The sequence below is a fragment of the Dromiciops gliroides genome, chromosome 2 (genome assembly GCF_019393635.1).
Source record: "Dromiciops gliroides isolate mDroGli1 chromosome 2, mDroGli1.pri, whole genome shotgun sequence".
Taxonomy (NCBI): domain Eukaryota; kingdom Metazoa; phylum Chordata; class Mammalia; order Microbiotheria; family Microbiotheriidae; genus Dromiciops; species Dromiciops gliroides.
In genome coordinates this window covers 354,550,681-354,574,508 of record NC_057862.1, presented here as the reverse complement: position 1 = coordinate 354,574,508, position 23,828 = coordinate 354,550,681, and the positions used below count along the sequence as shown (strand labels likewise).

Genomic DNA, 23,828 nt, shown 5'->3' with positions numbered 1-23,828 from the left:
GAACAGCAAGTGGGCAGTATGGCTGAATCACAGGTTGAATGGGGGGATGTGTAAGACTGGGAAGGTAGGAAGGGGTAGTGAAGGCTGTGAAGAATTCAAAATTTTAAAAGCCACACCAGTTTATATATGATCCTAGAAACAAAAGGAAGCCACTGGAGACTGTCAAGTGGTATGTGGTGTCAAGAGTGGGAGGTGGGAAGGGAATGACATAATCAGACTGGCACTTTAGGGAAATTATCTTGGTAGCCATAGGGAGGATGGATTTGAAGTTGGCATATGCTTGAGGTAGAGGCCAAATAGGAGGCCATTGCAGTAACCCTGGCAAGAGGGCATGATGGTCTTCTCTTCTCCCTCCATACTTACTTGTTCATTTAGGGATCTCATCAGCTCCCACAGATTCAATCATCTCTACACTGATGCCTCTCAAATCTACTTAAACCCTAACCTTTCTGCTGACCTCCAGTCTCTCATCTCCATTTGGAGATGTCTATTGGATACCTCAAAGTGGATGGCTCATGGACATCTTAAACTCAACATGTCTAAAATCGAACTTATGATCTTTCCCCCAAACCCTCTCCTCTTCCAAACCTATTATTGTTGGGGCAGCTAGGTGTTGAAGTGGATAAAGCACCAGCCCTGGATTCAGGGGGACATGACACTTGACACTTACTAGCTGTGTGACCCATGGCAAGTCATTTAACCCTCACTCCCCACCCCCCGCAAAAAACCTTCCAAACCTATTACTGTCTATGCCTCCATCCTCCAATCACCCAGACTCACAACCTAAGGGTCATCCATAATTCCCCACTTTCTCTCACCCCTCATATGCAGTCAGTTCCCAAGTCCTATTGATCTTACCTTCATAACCTCTCTCAAATGCCCCCTTCTCTCTGACACTGCCATCACCTGTGTGACCTCATCACATGATGCTTGGACTATTGCAATGGCCTTTTGGTTGGCCTCCCTATCACAAGTCTATCGCTACTCCAGTCCATCTTTCTCTACACAGACACACCCCTCAACAAACTCCAGTAGACTCCCTATCATCTACAGGATCAAACAAAGCTCTCCCTAACTTATCCCCACTCCATCTTTCCATTCCTTTCACCCATCCAGTGACACTGTTCTCCTCCCCACTGCTGTCCAAAACGCTCTCCCCTGATCACCTCCTGGCTTCTTTCAAGTCCCAGATAAAATCCCACCTTCTACAAGCTTTTCCTGATTCCCCCTCAATTCTAGTGCCTTCCCCATGTTGATTATCTTATTTGTACATAGTTGTATGTTGTCCCCTGCCCCCTCCTGTTAGAATGTGAGCGTAGTTTTTCAGTTGATGGTTTTAATGATTTGTCTTCTTGCCTCGGCTGATTGTGAAGAACTCTGTTGAAATGGAGATAGAACAAACTTTATGCCTAGATCTAGTTATTCATGTCATTCCTCTGCTCAAAAATCATCAAGCGCTCCCTATTGCCCACTGAACAAAGGGAAAAGTGATTTGCCTAGCATTTGAGGCCTTCCACAATTGGTCACCATCCTGACTCCTTGCCTTTTTCATATATTACCCCCTCCATAATGCTCTGCTACCCTCTTCCTCCACTACCTTTCTTTTCTCTGCTTCTTTGCTTACTTTCCTTTTTTGGAGGCAATCAGGGTTAAATGACTTGCTCAGGGTCACACAACTAGGAAATATCTGAGGCAAGGTTTCAATTTAGGTCCTCTTGACATGCTTACACTTTTCAATGCCAACAATGTCTTCCTCCCTCCTCTTCACCTAATGAATTCCTACCTGTCCTTTAAAACCCGATTCAAAATACTAAAATACCACTTGCTCCAGAAGTCTTGCCTGATGCCCCTAGTGGGTAAAAGTGACCTTTTCCCTTCGGACCTCACAAAACCTGGTGGTCCCTTAGAAATGTCTAGAATTTCTAGATCTAGTCTAGTCCACGATTTGATAGATGGGAAAACCGAGACCCAGAGAGAGGCAGAGTAGAACGGCAAATTAAAAGTGGAGGTGGTCCACACCTCCTAATACCAAGATCAGAGCTTCCTCCCAGGAGTTTAAAAAATCTTTGAATATAAAAAAATCCCCAGAAACCATGGGGAAACAGCACCCTTGAAAAATGATCCTCTGCCCTGTGTAAGACGACTGGGCTCTTCAAAGGGGAAGGGAGTGTGGAAGCTGAGACCCTAGTACTCCAGAGCTGAAGGAAAGAGAACTGGGAAATTGTTCGGGAACCCAATTTGATAGCAACAGTAGTTGCTAGGCTGCACCTAGGACCCCCCCCCCCCACACACACACCACTCTTGAAGTCTTGCCTTAGGAACAAAAAGGGTCAAAAGGAAGACCAATCAAGCCCTCAAACAAAGCAGATAGGAAGCACTGGGGAAAACTGAGAAACCTCTTTTGGCCTATTTCTTCAGGACCGAGTAGAAATAATGGCTATAGAGTACTTAATGAACCTTAAAAGGGACATGTGTTATTTTTATTATCACCTGAAAATTGAATGGACCCCATCACTGGAAGTGTTCGAGCCAAGCCAATAGTCTGTAAAGGGTGCTATAGAAGGAATTCTTGTACTCTAAGAGAAGTCAGACTATAGGAAGGTTTCTTGACTTTTTTTGTGTCATAGACCCCCCTTTGGTGAAGCCCCTTCTCAGAATGTTTTGTTTTGATTCATAATCAAAGGAAATGCTAAGTTTCGGTTAAAGTTAGTAAAAATCAAGATGTAATTTCTTCCCATCCGAGTATATGGATCCCTGTAAACCCCCTGGAGGCACCTGGTCATCCTTCTCAAAGAGGACCAATGCCATCAGGATGTCTTAGCTTGTTCTCGACTTGTTTGGGACTCCACCAAAGGAGCTGGTCTAGTGGCAAGACAAAGGTCAAGATAACCCCGACAGCCCACTTAAGGTACCTAGACTTAAACACCAGGGTCATTCCCAATGTGAAATCTGTGAATAAATGGCTGAGGAAGGCTTTGCCCTAAAATATTTGTAGGCTCGAGACTCCTAAAGTCCTTCCCCCTCAGATCTGCCTCCCAGCAGACCTCCACTGCTAGTCAGCACTCAGGTCTTACCACTTGCCCCACGCTTCACCTCTGGCTCAGGGAACAATAATCAAATCAATATGACCAATGCCACTGGAAAAGGGGGTGACAAGTGCCCTAGGGCCCCACTCACCACCATGGTATTCCCTAAACCAAAGCTCTCATCCTACTTTCCTACATGGTTGGTTGTCTTCTATCTGAACAGAAGTTTCTCAAGGTCTCACATTGGTATCTCTATGTCCAGTACAAATTGGTGCTTAATAAATGCTTACTACTAATTAAACTGGGCCAAAAGAGCCAGTGTGGTGTAGTACAAAGTACACTGGCCCTGGAGTCAGAGGGTTTGTGTTCAAATCTAGGCACTGCTACCAGTGAGACCTTGGAAGTAAGTCTTCAGCCAACACAACTCAAGAAGTCACTTCCTTTTCTGGGCCTCTATTCCCTCATTTGTAATTCCCATCGGGAATTTCAGAGAGAGCTGTACGCCCATTATTTCATTTGGTCTTTATTTTGCTCATGGTCCCATAGCTTATTAAGTTGACAGGATTCAAACTCGGGTCTTTTGACTTCAAGCCCAGTTTTCTTTCCACCTCCTTCCTGTCTTCCTGCTCTATGTCCTCTGATGTGAGGAAGAACCAAAGAGGCCTCTTGTCTCCTTCCTGCTTCCCACAGTGGGAAAGGTCAGGATTCATGCAGTCTCCCAGTGTGGCCCAGTAACAGGCAGAAGGCACACAGCAAGCGAGTGAGGGTGAGGACTGTTTATTAGTCTCCACAGGGATGGGGGGGCAACAGCAGAACCCCTCCCCAGCCCAGCCTTCCCCAGCGCACACCCTCCCCCCTCACCCCACGGCCTGGGTAGCATCAGGAAATGACACAGTTCCCTTTCTCAGGATGCCACGGAACAAGTACCCAATTTAGAACCTTTTATTCTCCCCCCTACCCCTCATTACATGGAGCTGTTTCCATGACAACCAGCCACCCCAGAAGTCCTTATCATCTTTGGACTTCACAGCTGTGCCCAGGGAAGGGAATAAGCAGCTGCGCCCCTGACATTGCCCCAGCATGGACACATGCCCCACCCCCACTCTGTACAGTCCTCTGTCACCTAAATATAAATACCCTCCCTGCGGCCCCACCCATGGCAACAGCTCAGGGGTGCCAGGGCCATTGAGCGTGCTGCTGAGTGGGGGCCCCTCAAGGTGGGCCTGCTAAAGTCACCCCCGGAGTTCATCCGCACAGCCGACTGTGGCCCTGGCCAGGGCCGCCCACCCTCTGAGGCTTGGATGCTGCTGGCTCAGAGTGACCCTCTCTGCCCTCACCAATTGGCTTTCACTGCATTGATGTCACTCACGAGATTCTGGGCCAGACAAATGCCAAAGATCTGGAAAATGAAGAGAGCCAAAGGGTCAAAGCACAGGCAGCTGGGGAGGCCCCGTTCCACCCTAATCCCATTTTCCCTCTCCATGGCTCCCAGCACAATCAGCCCACCCGACTGCAACAGCTTTCTAATAGGTCTCCCCCAAGTCTAGTCCATGCTGCTGGGGCCAGGGAGTCCCACCTCTCCTCACCTTCAGTGACCAGGGAAGAGCCCCAGCTCGAAAACTGGAAAACCTGAATCTGACTCCCAGTTCAGTCCTTCACAAGCTTCGTGACCTTGGGTAAATCACTTAGCTCTCGGCAGGTCAGTTTCCTGACCTGTAAAATGGGGGTATTAGTTCACACATTACTCTACCTCAGTGTTATCAGGAGAGTTCTGTGACCCTGAAAGTGAGATAGGACCAAAGGGACCCTCCAGTCCAAGCCCTAAATTTGCTAGGTGATGAAAATGACCCTGAGAGGTCAAAGTCACTGAGCTAGTAAAGGACCAAGCTGGGAGTCAAACCTCAGCCCCAATCAGGGCTTCTCCCAATCCATCATGCTATAATCACTAAAAAACAGGGACCGCTCTTATTAATTATGGAATGTAATCTTAACTCCTTAGTATGACATTAAAACCCCTCCACAATCTGACTCCAAATTACTTGCCAGACTTGTGTCCCGATACTCCCCCTCACAGGAGGCGCCCCAGCCAAACTGGACAACTAAACGTTCCCTGAATGCCCTCCCACTAACTCTTCGTTGTGCTCCGCAGCTCCCATCTGCCTGTAACGGCCCCAGCTCCCCTCCTCCCCCACCCTAGCCCGGCTCAGGTGCCATCCCCTCTGGGTACTCTTCCCTGACCCAGCCCTTCCCCTGCCCTCCCAGCCCCAGAACCCCCCAGAGCAGAGAGGAAGCCCTTCAGCCTTCAGAGTGCTAAGAAGCATTTTCTCTGTTCTTCTCTCACTGTCCTGATCATGCATAACCTTCCTGGTCTCCTGGAGTCACTTTCTTGCCATTCAAAGGATGGCAGAGGCCAGCTGACACAACACCCATCCTCAACAGAGGAAGAAACTGAGGCCTGGAGATGTTAAGTGACTTGCCCCAGCAGGTCATGCAGGTAATGAGTGACAGAAACAGGATCTGAACCTGAGGCCCAGACTCAAAGTCCAGTGCTCTTCCCACATACTACATTGTAGGAAGAAGAGTAGCAGATAGAAATTGTGCTGGATTTGTCATTGGGGGCCCAGGGTCTGCCACTAATTAATGATGATGTAGGAGGCAAAAAAGGGTTAATAGAAAAATCTAAGACCCAAGCTCTAGTACAGATATTCGCTCTAAAAGGGAGTCAGATCCCAGTTAATGGATAACTTATGTTAGGTTCTCATACCCATAGTGATCAACATCTATAACGGACCAGAATGGGTCAGTTCAAAATAACAATAAAGGAAAAAGACAACCTATAGAAATTCTAATGAAAAATGATTATATTTTGAAACTAGCTATGGGAATCAGAAAGAGACATGCGCAGAAAAGGCCAAATTTGTCCCCAGATTCACCTTATGATGTGTAAACCCCCAAAACACACCTCCACAGAAAAAGGTACCCACCTCGGGGGTTGGCTTAGGACCCCCAGGAATTCCAAATTAGGATAAGCCCTCCCTTGTAACACCCCTAGGTGGAGAATATTAATATAATGAGAAGGACAAGCCCTCCCCTGTACCTCCCCAAGGTGGAAATTATTATAATGAGACTGATAATCAATTTATCCATACTATAAATATAACTGTCTTTCCTTTCCTTATTTGAGAGATACCTTTCCACTATTCTGGTTCTCTCCCTGTGGTCACTCACAGTATTGCAATAAAACTTAGGAAACTGAGTCACGTAATTCTTTTGGGACGACTCACCATCAATTGGACCCCAAATTCCAGCCCACATCAATGAGAAGCCCCTTAACTTCTCTAAGCTTGAACTTCTTCATGTAGAAAATAAGATTGTTAGACCAGAGAGAACCTTCCAACTCTACTCTGCCCTACGGGCACCTGAGGACAGGGTCCTCTGCCTCAGAAACCAGCACAAGGAATGGCTGGTGGAGCTGCACCAGCCCCAGTGGGTTAGCCCCAAACCCTAGGATTCCAGGAGGTACCACAGGAGATAAATAAGGGAGCCCCCAAGCATTACCTGGAGCATGGCGATGCCCACGAAGACCCCGGCCACCACCACAAGGTTGTCTTGGAGCCACTTTTCAAACTGGCCCACACAGCCTTTCGTGTGGATGTAGCTCTGTTGCTCCAGTTCCTTTGAATCAAGCACAAGCCATTAACACGCATCCATGGACGATCGCCCCCAACAACTCGCATCTGCCTCTAATGGCTCCCCTACTCACTCCTAAGGTGCCCATAAAGGACCTTCCTCAAAACTGTACTCGGCAGGCATGGATTATCACCCCCACTTTACAGATGAAGAAACCGAGGCTCAGACAGGCACTTTGATTTGTGCGGACACAACGGCAATGGAATCCCAACCAGCCTTCCTAGCCCTGCAGCTTCAAAGTGTCCCTCACAGCAGGGCTCCAGTGATGTTCCTGGAAGCTTCCCAATGGCTCCCTATCGCGCCTGATACTGCTTTGTTATTTAAAGCCCTTCACAGCCTGGCTCCAGCCTACCAAAAGGCGAGCTCCTTTTCTTCCATTGCCCTGCCTCAGTGAAAAGCGGCTAAGACCACAGGATTCAGAACTGCAAGGGACCTGAGAGTCCTCCAGGACAAGCCCTAAAAGGGCCAGGTGATGAGGCTGACTCAGAGTCACATTCCGGCTCCCACCCTCAGCCACTTTGTAAACTCTGGCCAGACTGGCTTACTTCACAGTGCCACATGACAGGCCTGGAATGCTCTTCTACCTCCAAGGCTCCAAGGCACTGGAGGCCCAGGCTCACTTCCCCAGGGGTTACTGCCCCACCCCCAAAGCCTATGTTAGCATTTCATTTAGATTTGGGCTCTCCTTATCTGGGTCTAAACTGTTCCACCCCCCTCCTCCCAAGTAGAAAGAAGGTAAATTCCCTGAAGACTCCTGGCAAGAGCTTAATAAATGTTGAGAAGAGGTGAACTCATTCTGCATTGTTTTGACCAAGGCACGTGGCACAAAAAAATTTCAGTGGCTTCCCTATTGTCTTCCAAACAAAAGATAAATTCCTGGCACTCAAGGTCTGCTATAATCTGTTTGTTTGGGTTTTGTTTTTGTTTTTGTTTTTTTAGTGAGGCAATTGGGGTTAAGTGACTTGCCCAGGGTCACACAGCTAGTAAGTGTTAGGTGTCTGAGGCCAGATTTGAACTCAGGTACTCCTGACTCCAAGGCCAGTGCTCTATCCACTGCACCATCTAGCTGCCCCGTTTTTGTTTTTTAGTGAGGCAATTGGGGTTAAGTGACTTGCCCAGGATCACACAGCTAGTAAGTGTTAAGTGTCCGAGGCCATATTTGAACTCAGGTACTCCTGACTCCAGGGCTGGTGCTTTATCCACTGCGCCACCTAGCTGCCCCTAGGTCTGCTATAATCTGACTCCAACCTTCCAGGTTCAGCCTTCCCTTTCACAAAGCCTACATTCCAGGCAAACTACTGGTCTGTCTTTCCTTCTCCCATCTCATGCATGCTCAGAACACTCTTCTCTCTCCCCTCACACTCCATCTCTAGTCCCTTCAACTGAGATGCCATCTCCCCCTGGAGCCTTTCCCTAACCACCCCACTCCACCTCCACTTCCAACACCTGATCATCTCCTCTCCAGATGAAAGTGCCCTTTCCTGAGTGGAGAGTCTCAGAGCAATAGTCCTCAGGATCTCCACACTGGAGAGAGGTGGTATAGTGAAAAATGTTGGGTTTAGAAGAAAAATGGGTTCAAATCTTGGCCCTGCCACTTACTAGCTCTGCCTCTTCCTTTTGGCAAATCTCTTCTTCAACCTGAGTCAGTTTCCTCTTGAAGAGGTAGGTGGGAGGAGGGAGATGTGACATGTCTTTAAAAACCAGAAGGGTTATAGGGAGGAGTAGACAGATTCGTTCTATTTAACTAAAGGGAGCAGGGGTGTGCTTGTTTGTCCTTCCTCTTCCAAGAGGACCAAAGACATCAAGGGAGATGTCCTGACTTGCACATGATTTAAGTGAGGCAGAACTGCACAAAGTCTTCAGTCTCACTCTCTCTTCCAGTCATCCAAGTCCAGGGGCAGGACAAAAATTAGGAAGGCTGGGATTGTCAGGGATGCTGGAAGCAGCGATTCCTTCATGTGGTGGGAGGTCATATTAAATAACCTCTAAGATCCCTTCTAGCCCTGAGATTACAGAGTAGCACCCTTCCACTGACCATCTGGTGTAAGCAGCTACCCTCTCCACTCCCACTGGTCCTTACTCCCATACTTCCCCCTTACCAATTTGAGCCGGACATCATAGCCACACTGGGTATTGAGAACATCCTCCTGAAGAAAAACAGACTTATTAGAAACTGGATCCTTGCTCTGTCCTTCAATCGAGCAATCAACTAATCAACCAATTAACATCAATTTACTTTTTTTTTCCTTCTTTTTTTCTTGGCAGGGCAATGAGGGTTAAGTGATTTGCCCAGGGTCACACAGCTGAGGCGGGATTTTAACTCAGGTCCTCCTGAATCCAGGGCCGGTGCTTTAACCACTGTGCCACCTAGCTGCCCCCAAACATCGATTTACTAAAGTGCCTATTATGTATCAGGCACTTTGCTAGGTGCTGGGGATACAAATACAAAAATGAGTTGGTAACATTTTCCTTATTTCTGAGCTTCAACTGTGCCTCGCAATCTTGCTCAGACCAACAGACAATACCGCCCACCCCCAATACCATCCCCAGCCTGTCAGTAAAAGCTATTATCAAGTCAGGGGCCCCAGGTCCTGCCACTAATGAATGAAAAGTCACTTATGTTCTCTGGACCTCAGTTCCCTAATCTGGAAAATAAAAAATGTTGGACTGGACAGTCCCTAAGAGTCCCTTCCAGCTCTAATCTACCCTACAGGCCTCTCACTCCTAGAATGCTGTTAGTTTCCTAAAGGCAGACCCCAAGGATCGGTCTATTCTGTCTTCCCCTCAGGACTCAGCACAAGGAAACAGCTGGTTGCCCTGAACTTAGTGTAACTATTCTGGAAAACCATCTGAGAGTAATTAAACATCCATAGCCTTTGAACCACAAAGTCCACCACAAGGTGTATATACCACATAGAAGTCTGTGATGAAAAAAAAGCCCCTTTCTGCCCTGGGTCACCGAAATATTTATACCAATACTTATTGGGGTAGCAAAGGACTGGAAACATAGTAGATGGCCATCTAGTAATTAGGCTTAAACAAGTTCTGGTGCATGAGTGTAATGGGAATATTTCTGTACTTTAAGAAGCCACTGACACAATGGATACAGAGAAGCATGGTATAGTATGAACTGATGCAAAGTGAAGTTAGAAGAGCCACAGGAAAACAATATACAAAGATTGCAACCAATGTGTAAATGGAAAGAACAAAAGCAGAGCTGAAAATAAACACAAAGGCTTTTTTGTTCTATGGAACTTGTTCTTTCTTTCTTCTGACTTTATGACTCTGGGAAGAAGGGGAGAACTACACTGGGAAACAAATAATATAAAAACAAAATATATGAATAAAACTTATTTCTTAAAAAGAGAAAGTTATTACTAGGTTTCAGGAACTCTTTTTGTTTGTTTGTTTGGGGGTTTTTTGTGGGGCAATGAGGGTTAAGTGACTTGCCCAGGGTTACCCAGCTATAAGTGTGTCAAATGTTTGAGACCAGATTTGAACTTGGGCTCTCCTGAATCCACGGCTGGTGCTTTATCCAATGTGCCACCTAGTTGCCCCTCTGGAACTCTTAATAGAAACATCAAAAAACCCACAGACCTGGGAAGCACAGGTGAATACTTTGGTTATGCCGAACTACTCCATCTTCTAAATAAATGTCATCATTACCAAAAGGAGACCTTTCTTTTAAAAAATTATAATTCAATTTGATTTAATTTTAAGTTCCAAATTTTCTTCCTTCCACCTCTCCCCACCCACCGAAGGCAAGAAAACCAAATATGTAAATCAAGCAAAATACACCCCCGTATTGGCCAGGGGAAGGGAGGGAAGGAAAAAGAGAAGGAAGGAGGTATGCTCCAATCTGCACTGAGTCTACCAGATCTATTTGGAGGTGGATAACATGTTTGTATCATGAGTTCACTGGAATAGTGGTTGGTCTTGTTGATCTGAGTTCCTAAGTCTTTCAAGAGTTGTTTATGTAATTGCACATGTATAACCTATATCTGCTTGTTTAATGCCTCAGGGAGTGAAGGAGGGATAAAATTTTGAACTCAAAACTTTAAATAAAGGAGTATTTACTGAAAAAATAAAAATAAAAAGGAGCAAATTGTTAAAAAAACATTATCTTTCTGATGTTATCGTAGAAATTGTTCAAGGAGATCTTTCAATGAGGCATCAAGCTCTTTAAACACAGGCTAGGGTGTTGAAGAACTTTAAAGACACTGCCATCTCCTTCTCCAGTCCATTTTACAGATGAAGAAACTGAAGCAAACAGGAGTAAGTGATATGCCCAGGGTCACATAGCTAGGAAGTATCTGAGGCTAGATTTGAACTCAGGTCTTCCTCACTCCAGGGCCAGTGCTCTATCCACTGCTCCACTGGGCTGCCCTTCTTCCTACTATACCACACTATCTCTGTGAACACCACAAACATTCAAAACTCATCCTTAAGCAGCAAAACCCCACTATACCATTCTTAATCCCATGGGGTTAACTGTTCCCTAGTGCTTTGAAGTCCAATGAATACCAGATGGCATCTGCCTGTATTTAGTGTAAATAGCATCAAATGCTTATGCTTTAAAAGTGATCCACTCCCCAGGGGCTTGCCTTATTGGTGAAAGATAGTTTGGGCATGAGATTGTTTTTGATCCTATTGCAACTCAGAACTCCTCAACCTGAGTGATTCACCCACCTCAGCCTCACCAGGAGCAGCACCTAGAGGTGTGTGTGCCAAGCTGGGCAAAAGCACATTTAAAAAGAAAAAGAACTGGCCTAAAGGATGTTTAGGTTACAAATCTACAGCCTGGTTCCCCCAACCTATTTCTGGAATGTCCTTTAGGGCTAGGCACTCAGAAGGCCTTAAGAACAAAGGAGACTTAGTCCTGTCTTCCTCAGGTGCAGTTAGACAGGACACGTCTGCTTCTGGACATTTGATTTCAGAAAGATCACTGATAAGCTGGAATATAGTCCTCGGAAATGTGATGAGCCTGGGGAAAGGCCTGGAACCCTGACGCCTGAAGGTGGTTGTAAGAATTGGGGATATCTGGGGCAGCGAGGTGGCGCAGTGGATGGAGCACCGGCCCTGGAGTCAGGAGGACCTGAGTTCGGATCCGGCCTCAGACACTTGACACGTACTAGTTGTATGACCCTGGGCAAGTCACTTAACCCTCATTGTCCTGCCAAAAAAAAAAAAGTGACCTGGGACAAGCAACTTTCCTTTTTAGCCTCATCTGTAAAATGGGGAATTTGTGCTAAATGATCTCTAAGTCCTCTCCCAACCCTGAAATAATGTGATCCTAAGTATGTGAGTCAGTCGTGAGGGAGGATTGGATTTGTTTTGCTTGGTCCTGGAGGGCAGAATTAGCTCTAGTGATTACAAGTAACAGAGATGTTTTGGCCCTATTTGAGGAAAAACCTTCTCATTAGTAGGGGGTGGGGGAAGAAGAACCCTTATTATGGAAGGTCTTCAAGGAGAGGCTAGAAGACCACTTGTCAGGGATGGGGGAGGCACCAGGGACCCTAGAGATCTCTTCCAGCTCTGAGATCAGCGTCAAGTTTCTCCAGGCTGTCTTGATTCTTCTAGATCAATCCACCCTAGGCCAGACCCTCAATTCTAAGTCCTATCCTAAGAAGCTTGAGGGCTTTAGCTTGGAGACCCCTCAAAGCCCAGCAGGTCCATCCATAGGCATGAAGACACCCCACAGCCTCCAGGCCACTGAATTTCCCAGTATCGGTGAGGTTGAGAGAATGCTGAGAATAACAGACGACAGAACACTGTCTTTGAGTCACTGCATGTACATTCAATTCTCTGCTCCAGCCATTTCTAGTTGTGTGATGAGGCAGGTCATGGATGTTTCCTCTCAGGACCTGCACTTGTACCCACCTCACAGGACTATTGTAAAACCAAAAGTGCTGCAGAAATGTGAACTATTAAAGCCTCTCCCCACCCCCCAGCTTTGACATTCTATGTTCTAAGATCCTTCCCAAGCGCTGACAGTTTCACATTCTAAGATCTCTTCCACTTGTGACATTCTGCATCCTATGATCCCCTCAAGGTCTGACTTTATGTTCCATGTTCTAAGGTTCCTTCTAGTTCCACCATTCTAGGGTTCTACAAGGGCAGAAGAATGGAGCATAATAATGAGAACATTTTTTGTCCTATCAGAATGTACCGAATTTGGTTTTTTTTGGTTTGATTTGGGTTGGGGCAGGAGGGGGAGAAGGTGGAAGGATCTTTGCCCACCTAATGGTGCTTTGCAAACTAAGGCCAAAAGGAATGAGTTTATCTTTCTTAGAGCCTCCAGCCCCAAGGTAAAATGACAACCAGGCACTGTATCTAATCCATAAGCAAAGAGAGATGACCATCTATATCGAACAGCATGCAATAAGGTGGGCTCTGGGCAGATGGGCGCTGAAGCTTGCAAAGCTCAGGAAGGAGGCCAGAGTGGAGAGGTCACTTCTCTCAGGCCTCATCCCACAAGGCTGGAGCCCCACCCTCCACCCCACCCCCAGCCCCTGCTCACCGCAGGATCCTTGACACAGCAGGAGAAGGGCACCCCACAGCGCTCACGGCTGGGGTTCCAGTCAGTGCAGTTAAAATAGATGTTGAGGTTCCAGTCACTGGGCCCTCGGGCTCCGCAGCATGACCACTGAGGGGAGAGAGTTATTCTGCTTAGGTTTCCCCACCCCTCCAACCCAGGCTGAGACAGGGTGGATTGCTTTAATATACCCTTCAAATGACCTTGCCCTGATATGGCCTGGGATCAAATCCCAGCTGGGTCATTTAATACCTCATGTGACCTTGGGCAAGTCCCTACCCCTCAGGGGCTGGATTCTCTTATCTGTAAAATACAGGGCTTGGGGCCAGAGATGGCCAGGAGGTCCCTTCCTGCTCTGCTTTAAATCCATAATCCTATAAACCTATGAATTTGTATATTTTTTCTTTTTGAAAATAATACTTCGGTACATTGTAAATAAATCCTAGAAAAACATTCTCAGGCTCAGAAAAGTTTAGCCAAGTGGGGAAGAAGAAAAGGAGAGAATCAGGTATTAGAACCAGACACCTTGAGACAGCAGGGAAATGGTGTCTGGAGGCCCAAGGCTGAAGGGGTAGTTTAGAAAAAAATGGAAGGTATGAGGCCTGGAGGAAAGGGCTCCGAGGGTCACCAATTAGGAAGAACTGATTATGGATCAGGGGGAACCTTAAGGTCAGAAGGCAGAATCCTCTTTACCTTTTTTCCCTGTCCTGTGACCCCTCCACAGAAAAATGTTTTTAAATTCATAAAATACATAGGATCACAAAGGGAAATACAGTTAACATTTTTTTTTAAAGTTCACAGGACCCTAGGTTAAGAGCCACTGCTCTACCACCCACCAGACATGAGTCAGTTTCTACCAGGGAGGCGGGACAAGCATCCCCAAAAGAAGCTGGGAACTAACTGGGAGAAATCTAAGCAGAGAAGGATCTCAGATCCCTTCTGGGCTTCACAAGGGCAAGGACTGATAAGCAGTCAGGACTGAGGGCAGTAGGAGGTACCAGGGGGAGAAAAAAAGCAGGCAGCATCTGATGTCTAATCAACAAGGAGACAAAAAAAAGAAAAAAGCCAGTGGTGGCTAGAGATTGCATTTCCTCAGAGGATCTTCTCGAAATCAATGGCCATGGGGAGCTACTATGTTGCTTTTAAGATAGGAACAGAAATCTGTGAATCAGACCAGGCTAAGCAGAATGAGAGAAAACCTTGGGTCTGTGCCCGCCAAACTCAGGAGGAGCCCCAGGGACAGCTGCAAACTCCAGGCAGTAGTAAGAGTTAGTGGCTGAGAGCCACGGGGAACCAAGTAACCCAGTATCATGGTAACACGGAGGGTGAGGAAGTGTTCCAGTGACCTAAAGACTACAGTGTCTGTGAGGGGTCAACTAGACAAAATTTAGGTTAGTCTCTTTACTAAAGAAAGTAAAGCCTCACCAAAAAAAAAAAAAAAAAAAAGGAAAAAAGGGCAGAAGGAATCTTTTACATACCATGAGTTCTTAACCTTTTTTTGTGTTTCCTGGTCCCCTTAGACAACCTACTGAAGCTTATAATAATGATGTTTTTATTCTCAAAATAATGGTTTTAAGTGAATAAAACAAAATTTGTAGGGTTACAGAAATTAATTTTATTGGAATGCAGTTATCAACTTCTGTTGCTATAATGATGAGAACCCAAACAAGGGTACTGATCTCAGGAAAAGGAGATGAGTGGTGGCACTTGAGGAGAATCTATCAATGACCATGGGCAATAAATAGGGAGGCATGTTGTCTATCAGACCACAAACTTGGGATGTGACAGAAGGCCTCCAACACTTTGTCCAACCTGACAGTGCTAGTGATTCTAAGGATAAACAATACTGCTTTTAAAAACAAAACAAGGGGCAGCTAGATGGCGCAGTGGATAGAGCACCGGCCCTGGAGTCAGGAGTACCTGAGTTCAAATCCGGCCTCAGACACTTAACACTTACTAGCTGTGTGACCCTGGGCAAGTCACTCAACCCCAATTGCCTCACTAAAAAAAAAAAAACAACAAAAAAACAAAAAAAACACCACCCAGAAAGCATCATGAGGGATTTGAAAGGCCTAGGAAAGAAACTAAAGAACTTAGGGACCTAGGTGGTGTTTTTATCACTGCTGCCTATGGAAGGGGCAAGGGCTTCAGAAGAGAAAGGCAGATTTGGGAAGTGAACAGCTGGTTAAGAAGATCAAGTCCGAGAGCAGGATTTGGATTTCTGGCCTACATGGGCTACATCCCCAGAACTGAAAGAACAGACAGATATACATGATGGCTGAGCCACCCTCGGTGATCTTTGGGAAACCGTGGGCAATAGAAGATGTGCTATTGGACTAGAGACGAGCAAATGTTCCAATTTTCAAAAGGAGGGAAAAAAAAATGGATTCTTCCAAGTACAGGCCAGTGAGCTCTAACATTTACTAGCCAGGGGCAAAGTCCCAGAGCTAACTTTTTTGAGCAGTTTCCTCCTTTGTAAAATGGGGATGATACTTAGTGGCTCATTGTGGTGAAAAAACTTCACAAACCTTAAAGTACTATAGAAACCAGAGGCTTGAGTCATTATTTTGTATTTGACAAAATGCAAAATATTTGCAAAACTAATCTCCAACAAAAACAAAAACAAACAAGAACAAAAACCCAAACTTTTTCCTCTCCAATCTAAAAATTTGTGAATTGCTCCCAGGGTTCGCCTTATGTAAGGAGGTAAAAATGCTGGATTCTCTTCTCAAAGTGAACCCTCCCTCCTCACCCTCACGTGATCCTACCACCCAGGATGGACAGAAATCAAGGGCACCCCCAGGAACGAAGTTGAAACTTTGATGACTCACATATTCCTGAGCAAAGTCGATGAGGTTTTGCAGGTCAATATCATCCCGATAGGCCTTGACGTTGTTGTTAATGAATATATTGAGCTGGTCTCTAATCCAGTCCTTGAAGACAAAGGCCAGGATTCCTGTGGCCAGCTCCAGAAAGAAGATGAGGCCGAGGAACACTGAAAACTGGAAGGGAAGGGGTGGGGGAAGGGACAGACACAGGATGAATGAAAGATGGTAGAATTCAGCTTGAATCCTACCCCCAGCCCCTAGCCCCCAGCCCCCAGCCCTGCACCCACCCAGATGATGTCGGGTAACTGACAAGGGCAAAGGCAGGTTGTGGTGAAAAGAACACTAAATTGGAAATGAGGGAACCTGAGTTCTAGTCCTGGATCTGCCACTAACTTGATGTGATCATTTCTGATCTCTGGGACTCAGTTTCCTGATTTGTAAAACAAGGCGATCACTTTTTGCCTGAGAAATTTTTACACAACCCTAGGTATATAAAATAGGTATACATAACCTTTTACTGTTGCCAAATTTTTCAAGATCCCTACTTTGAGCTACGAAACCCCATATGGGGTCATGAGCCACAGTTTAAGAATCTAGGGACTAGATGACCCAAAAGACCTTTTATTTTTTTAGTGGGTTTTTTTGGGTGGGGCAATGAGGGTTAAGTGACTTGCCCAGGGTCACACAGCTAGTGTCAAGTATCTGAGGATGAATTTGAACTCAGGCCCTCCTAAATCCAGGGCCGCTTTATCCACTGCACCACCAACCTAGCTGCTCGACCCCCCCACCCCCACCCCTCCACCCCGCCCTGCTCCAGACCTTCTACAGCTAGCTCTAAGGACCAAAGATTTTACTCCCTAGTTCCTCCTTAATTTCCACAAACTATCTCCTGCCAACAAAACGGCCCTGGCCCTAGGCTAGAGATCAAGAGTCATTAGCAAACAGGTACTGAGGGTAAGGGATTACTTTCAGTGACAGCAAAAGGGTACTCAGTGATGGATGAGCCAGCCTCTGGCTCCTTTCACAGGGAGATGTTGTTTTCTATTTTAAGGCTATGAAAGCCAGTGATATTCCTAAAACACAGGTCTGACCATGTCACCCTCCTGTTCAATGAACTCCAATAGCGCCCTATTGCCTTTAGGATCAAATATAACCACCTATGTTGAAAGCCCTTCAAGCCTTCTATACCTGCTATCAGCTCAATGCCAACCTATCCCCACCCCCATCCAGAGCTCTACTCCACTCTAACCCTGTAACCTTCAGACACACTCTCCTCTTGGTAAGGCACCATCTCTCCGTCCTTTGGACCTTGCCATCTGCCCTGTTACTTCCCCTGCCTAAGTACCACTTAGTCTTTCTCTCTGCCACCAACTGAACATGAACCCTGCTATATGTCACAATTAGAATGTGAGTTCCTTGAGAGGAAGGACTGTCTCAATTTTCCATTTTCATACACAGCGATTAGCCTGGGGTTTCACTCATAGTAAGCATTTAACAAATGTCTTTCCATTCCATTTACCCTCCCTATGGCCCAGCCCTCTTGGCTTTTTTTTTTTTTTGGTGAGGCAATTGGGGTTAAGTGACTTGCCCAGGGTCACACAGCTAGTAAGCGTCAAGGGTCTGAGGCCGGATTTGAACTCAGGTCCTCCTGAATCCAGGGCCGCTGCTCTATCCACCGCAGCACCTAGCTTCCCCCAGCCCTGTTGACTTTTTTTACCATTCCTCCATTTCCCATCTCCATGCTTTTACCCTGGCTGTCCCCTATGCTTGAAGCTCGCTTCCTCCTCACCTCAGCCTCTTAGTCTCTCTCAAGACAGCTCAGGTGCTGCCTTTTACATGAGGCCTCTCCTGCTTTCCCACCCTAAATCAGCTTGTATCTTGTCTGCATATTGTGTTATTGTTGCTCAGTTGGTCATGTCCAACTCTTCATGATCCCATTTGGGACTTTCCTGGCAAAGATACTGGAGTGCTTTGCCATTTCCTTCTGCAGGAGTATATCATACCTGCCTATATAGGTTCATGTTGCCTCCCCTGAGGTAAGTTCCTTGAGGATAGAGACAGTTTGGTTTTCATCCTTATATCCTCACAGCCTAAGACAGTGCCTGGCACATAGCAAACATTTAATAAACCTTTGTTGGTTGACTGAACTGGCTATGATAATGCCTCCATTAGCTCCTGCTCAGAGAGCTGAAGCAAGAAAAGTATTAAGTCTTAGAGTGTTATGAAAATGGGAGTGTTGTTTTTTTTCTTCTTTCCCTTGGGAAAAGGGGGCAAAGGGAAGGGTCAGCAACTTCTCTAAAGTCACATGGTCCCATTTCTAGGATTGGAAGGGACCTCAATTTACAGATGAGGAAACCAAGGCCTGGGGACAAGCAAGTATCACAGGAGACATTTGAACTCAGGTTCTCCGACTCCAGAGCCAAGGAGTATCTGAGTTCAAATCCAGCCTCAGACACTTGACACTTACTAGCTGTGTGACCCTGGGCAAGTCACTTAACCCTCATTGCCCCACCAAAAAATGAATGAATGGAATGAATGAATGAAGCAGTGGCGGCAGCAGCTCTGACAGGTCCTGCCTGTGGGGAATAGCCCAGCAATGGACCTGTACATTCTACAGTCCAAAGACCAGCCTAGGGGCAGCTAGATGGCGCAGTGGATAGAGCACCAGCCCTGGATTCAGGAGTACCTGAGTTCAAATCCGGCCTCAGACACTTAACACTTACTAGCTGTGTGACCCTGGGCAAGTCACTTAACCCCAATTGCCTTACTTAAAAAAAAAAAAAAGACCAGCCTAGCTAAGAGTGCTCTGGAGGCTCATCAGCAGGAAGATGGTCACCAGGTGATGAGTATTTTGAGCCACAGCAGCTCATGAAGAGCTCCTCTACTAGGGCATGGCCCCACTGTGCCCCCTGTATCATGGATTTTCTAAAGGACTGAAGACCAAAGCAATTTATCAAGATTTTATTCCTGGCATCTAGCACAGCACCTAGCACACGAGCGTTAAAAAAACCCCAACTTGCTGACTGATTGATAGCCGAATCCTTAAGGTATTTAAGCAGGTTGAACTGCCATTGGAAGGCTTGTTGATGAGTTGGAAGCCGAATGGACTAATAATCCTGAGCCCATGGCACCCAGTAAGCAAATCTCAAACTGAGGGGTGGGGAAGGGAGAATTCTGGGGCTGGAGGTACCGCTATTTGCTAGAATCAAAGGATCATAGACCCGGAGCTAGAAGGGACCTTGGAAGCCACTGAGCCCCACACCTTCATTTTATAGATAAGGAGGAAACTGAGGCACAGGCAGTTAAGTGGCAGAGACAAGTTCTCCATCCAAGGTCAATCTTTTTTTATGACCATGCATCACATTGTCTCTCCTCCAGGCAGCTGGACACCCTGGGTTAGGGCTCCCAGCACAGAAAGAATTCCAGGCCAAGCTTGGCCTGGACAACTGGAGTGAGACACAATTTAGGAAGTCTAAGGACAGCCTAATCTGGCAAGGGAAAGTTTCCTTTTATATTTATTTCTAATTATATTCTCCCTTTAAAGTTATTTCTCAAATTGTTCCAAGCTTAGCTTCTGGAGGGAGTCCAGCATGGGTCACTGGCCCTTATTTTTTTCCTCATCCACTTAAAAAATAGGTGACCCCTCCTCCCAGGACAGAGGCTTACAATCCTTAAATAAATAACTGCACCCCCACCCCCCAGGAGAGAGGGGAATAAGCCCTCACACTTACAAACTTGAGTAAGAAGGTGTTTTCCCGAAGGGCTCCGATGCAGCCTGCAAAGCCCAACAAGGACATGATACCTCCAACTACCACGAAGAACCACACGGGATCCAGGCCACTCAGGTGGGTGAGCGAGGAGATGTTGGAAAGGACACCCTGAACACAGGACACGGAGGAACGAAGGCTGAGAATCACAGAAACAGGCCCACCTCTACCCCAATGGCATATACAGGCCGCCTCACCTTTGCTCAAACCCCCCCATCACCCCAGGGCTCAGACCCTTTCTTGCCTCCCTTGTTGCCTCACCATGAGTGCTTACCTTCTCTCCCCAGGCCCACAGGCCTATAATCAGCAGCACAGCCCCCAGCAGCTAGAGAAGAAAGAAGAGGGAATTCAGGGTATGCCTGCTTGGAGCTGGAAGGTGTGGGCAGCAAAGGCTCCACACTCTATCCCTAATATGCCCTCTAGTCCAGTGATAATTCCTGCCTGCCCCAGACACCCTTAACCCCAACTTGGGGAACATGTGGCTAAAAGAGCCACATTGTCCCCGGGGGCTACCTGGTCCCCAGAAACCTCTGCTCTCCTGACACCTGGGCCTCCAGGGTGAGTGAGATAGAAAAGCCCCTCCTCATTAGTTCAGTTGTTTGTGCCCCCAGTTTTAACACTAACTTTGTAACCTCGGGCAGAAACTTCTCTTTTCTGAGTTTCAGTTTCATCTCGAACAATAATATTTATATTATAATAAAAAGAAAAAATGATAACAAGATAAATAATTCACTCTCATAAAGTACTTTATGAAAAACAAACAAACAAACAAAAAAAGTACTTTATGATTTTCAAAGCACTTTTCTCAAAACAACCCTGTGAGGGTAATATCAATTCTACGGAAGTCCTCATCTATCTCAGAAGCTAAGTGACTTGCCCAAAGTCACAGAACTATTAAGTGTCAGATATGGGATTTAAACCCAGGTGTCTCATCATCAAGTCCAGCAAATCCTCCTTCCTACCATCCTACATTGCCTCTCTAAAATCTGTTAAAATGGGAGTGATAACACTGGCACTACGTACCTCACAGAGTTTCCAGGAAAGTATAAAAAACCTTAAAGAGTGCTATGGAAATTAGCTAACCGGATTACCATTAACTATACATATTTGCATACTGCTTTGGAGCCATTCAAGGGCATGAACAACCTGTTCAGAAAGGACGATTTCAACTAGCAACACAAAGCAGTAACTGAGAGTGGTCAAACTGTCGGGAGGGGGGGGGGGGCCGCGCAGCGTAGCTAAGGAGTCAATGCAATGGTCCCCTGGAAAGGGGATAAGAGAATGCAGAAGGAGGGAGAGATGAGAGAACTTAGTGCTTTGTCTGACGTTGAGGGGCAAGGAAACAGGAATCACAGATGACTTGGCAGAAACTGGGGGACCAAATCGGGAAGCCTCATCAGACTTCTCAGCTGTGAAATGAGTAATAAATATATGCTAGCCCAGAGTAAAGGGGCCGATTTCCCGCTCAGGATCTCTTATGAGGTTCTAAGAGCACCATGTGGAGAGCCTTCTGGATAAGGAGTGAAACACCCTGGATTCGAATTTCGTGCTCAGTCATTTACAGCCTGCCTATGAGGCCTTGAGGTCCTCTCTGGCCTGTCTCTCCCTGCACTTCCCAAGTAAAATGAAGGAGTTGGATCAAGGATCGTAGGATGATCTCTCTAAGGTCCCTTTCCAGTTATAAATCCTATGCCCTAAGTTGATACCATGGCTCTCAGCCAGATGAAAGGGCTGGATAAGACCCTTTGTGCCCACTCTCTGACCATCAGCCACTATTGCTACAGAGATCCCTCCCATGAGTCCTTGGGATCAGGCTAAAGGAAAAGCAGAACTAAGCTAGGGGAGCCGGGGAAATTACAATGAGAGAGGTTAGTGGTAGGAAGAATACGGTATACAGAACAGGCCAGAGCTAGCAACTGGCCTGGAGAAACAGGCCCTGCTCAGCACAGGGGCCACACCTTACCCCCAAATGTGGAGGTGAGGGCAGATTCTGCAACTCTGTCTCTCTACTCACTCAAGTTCCTCGGTGATAAGCCAAGCATTCAAATCCCCCTTAAGTCCTACAAGGGTGACTCTCTTCCTAGAGAGAAAACTGGGGGTTGGGGTGAATCTCTAAGATCCTCCAAAGAAATACCTTCCCACACACACTTAAACCTTTCTTTCCCAGGCCTCGAGTAGCCTGCAGGCTGGGTCTTTAAATGGGGCCCCCTGCAGAAGACCATCGGTACCTGCCCCCTCCCCGCCCCCCCACTCAACGTGGGGGCCCCTCTAGGCCTGAAGAGCAGCAAGTCTAGCCAACGAGTGACTGGCCAAGAATACAGGCGACCCTCCCAGAACCCTTTCTACAGTATTGTTTTCCCCTCCCTTTCCCCACGAAAGAAAGCCAAGGGGGTGGGGGCAGGGCAGCTCCCCAAGAACCCCAGGGAAAGAAGGGGGTGGGGTGTAGCTCTTCCCCTCCCCCCTCTTCCCAAGAAAGAGGAGTGAGGGCGACTCTCCCCGGAAAGCCCAAGAAATGAATGGAGGAGGGTGGTTTGGGAGGGGGGGGAAGCCTCCGCCTCCCACCAGGAAGCCCCTAGACTGGGGTGCAGCCAGATCGTCCCCCCACCACACACACACACCCACCCCACCCCGGCCTCACCCCCACCTCACTCACCCAGAAGACAATGTTGAAACCGAACAGGAAGTATTTTCCGCAGCAGCCGACCTCGGGCTCCTGGAAGCGCTGCTGCTTGGCCGGCATGGTGAGCAGCCGGGGCGGCCGCCGCACTGGGAGCGGCTCGCCCGGGGCCGGGGCCCGTGGCCCGCAGCAGCCCTGGGTTAGCACCGGCCCCGGGCCTGGGCAGGCGGCCTCGGCTTCATGGCTGAGACCACACCGAGGCCCCGCCCCCGTCCCCCGGCTCCGCCCGCCAGCCGGCCTCCTCGTCCTCTTCCTCCCTCCCCCCCCCCCCAGGACACCTAGCGGCACCAGCTGGCCCGGGACCCCCAGTACTTCCTAGCCCCCGCCTACGGGCCCTCGGCAATACTGTGTAGCTCAGGCTAACGCAACTGTGCACACGGGACTGCTGTGCTTCCCAACTAGTCTCCCAGCTTCAGGCTCCTATCCATCCTCCCCCACCTCGGACAAAGACCTAGTCTTAAAGTACAGTTCTGGCCACGTCACTCCTCCGCTCAAGAAGTTGCAGCGGCTCCCTATTGTATCCAAAATAAAACAGAAACTCCTCTTTTCGGCTAAGACTTCCCAGCCTGGCTCAACCTAACGTTTCAGGGCTCCCTGGTCGTTTCTCCCTTTCAGGCACGCTTCAGTTCCAGCCAGTCTGACCCACAGCTCTTCCCATACTACATTCTATCTCCACGCCTTCCCACCCGGCGTCCCTTATGCCTGCAATGAGCTGGGTCCTCACCTCGTGCCTCTGAGAATCCCTAGCTGCCTTTCAAATTTTACACCTTTTCCGCCTCCTCGCGGATAGCAATGGTCATCCACCTGAATCTACTTTTGAGTATATTTTGTATTTATATGTGTATATGTTGTTTTCCCTGATCCAGGGCTGGGCTTGTTTCATTGGGGTCTCCGTATGCCCAGCCTCTAGGCATTTAATAAATTATGGGTTGGGTTCAATGTGAGTCTCATTATCAACCCCAAGATGCAGCTCACCAAAGTAAGGAAGAAAAGCAAACTGGATTTGGAGTCGGAAGACCTGCGTTCCAATCCTGCCTTTGCCTCTTAATAGCTTTGTGACTTTGGCAAGTCACTCAGGGTCTAGGGATCTTCTCCTGGAAGATGAGGATAATAATGCTTACACCACTGACCTGACCGGGATTGTACGCAAGAAAACAAAGAGGGTCACATACCCTTTTTTTTTTTTTTTTGCGGGGCAATGAGAGTTAAGTGCTTGCCCAGGGTCACACAGCTAGTAAGTGTCAAGTGTCTGAGGCCGGATTTGAGCTCAGGTCCTCCTGAATCCAGGGCCAGTGCTTTATCCAC

At 47.3% G+C, this 23,828-nt stretch overlaps 1 protein-coding gene across 1 annotated transcript; it reads right to left on the bottom strand.

Moving 5' to 3' along the window:
• Nucleotides 1-3,853: 3,853 nt before the first annotated feature.
• Nucleotides 3,854-22,729, bottom strand: TSPAN17 (tetraspanin 17). Its single transcript, XM_043980176.1, has 8 exons — nt 22,500-22,729; nt 20,121-20,171; nt 19,811-19,957; nt 16,083-16,253; nt 13,237-13,362; nt 8,816-8,863; nt 6,585-6,701; nt 3,854-4,425 (listed from the first exon to the last, which is right to left on the bottom strand). Exons 1-8 carry the CDS (start codon nt 22,584-22,586, stop codon nt 4,360-4,362), a joined length of 813 nt encoding a protein of 270 aa, XP_043836111.1. The 5' UTR covers nt 22,587-22,729; the 3' UTR covers nt 3,854-4,359.
• Nucleotides 22,730-23,828: the final 1,099 nt, after the last annotated feature.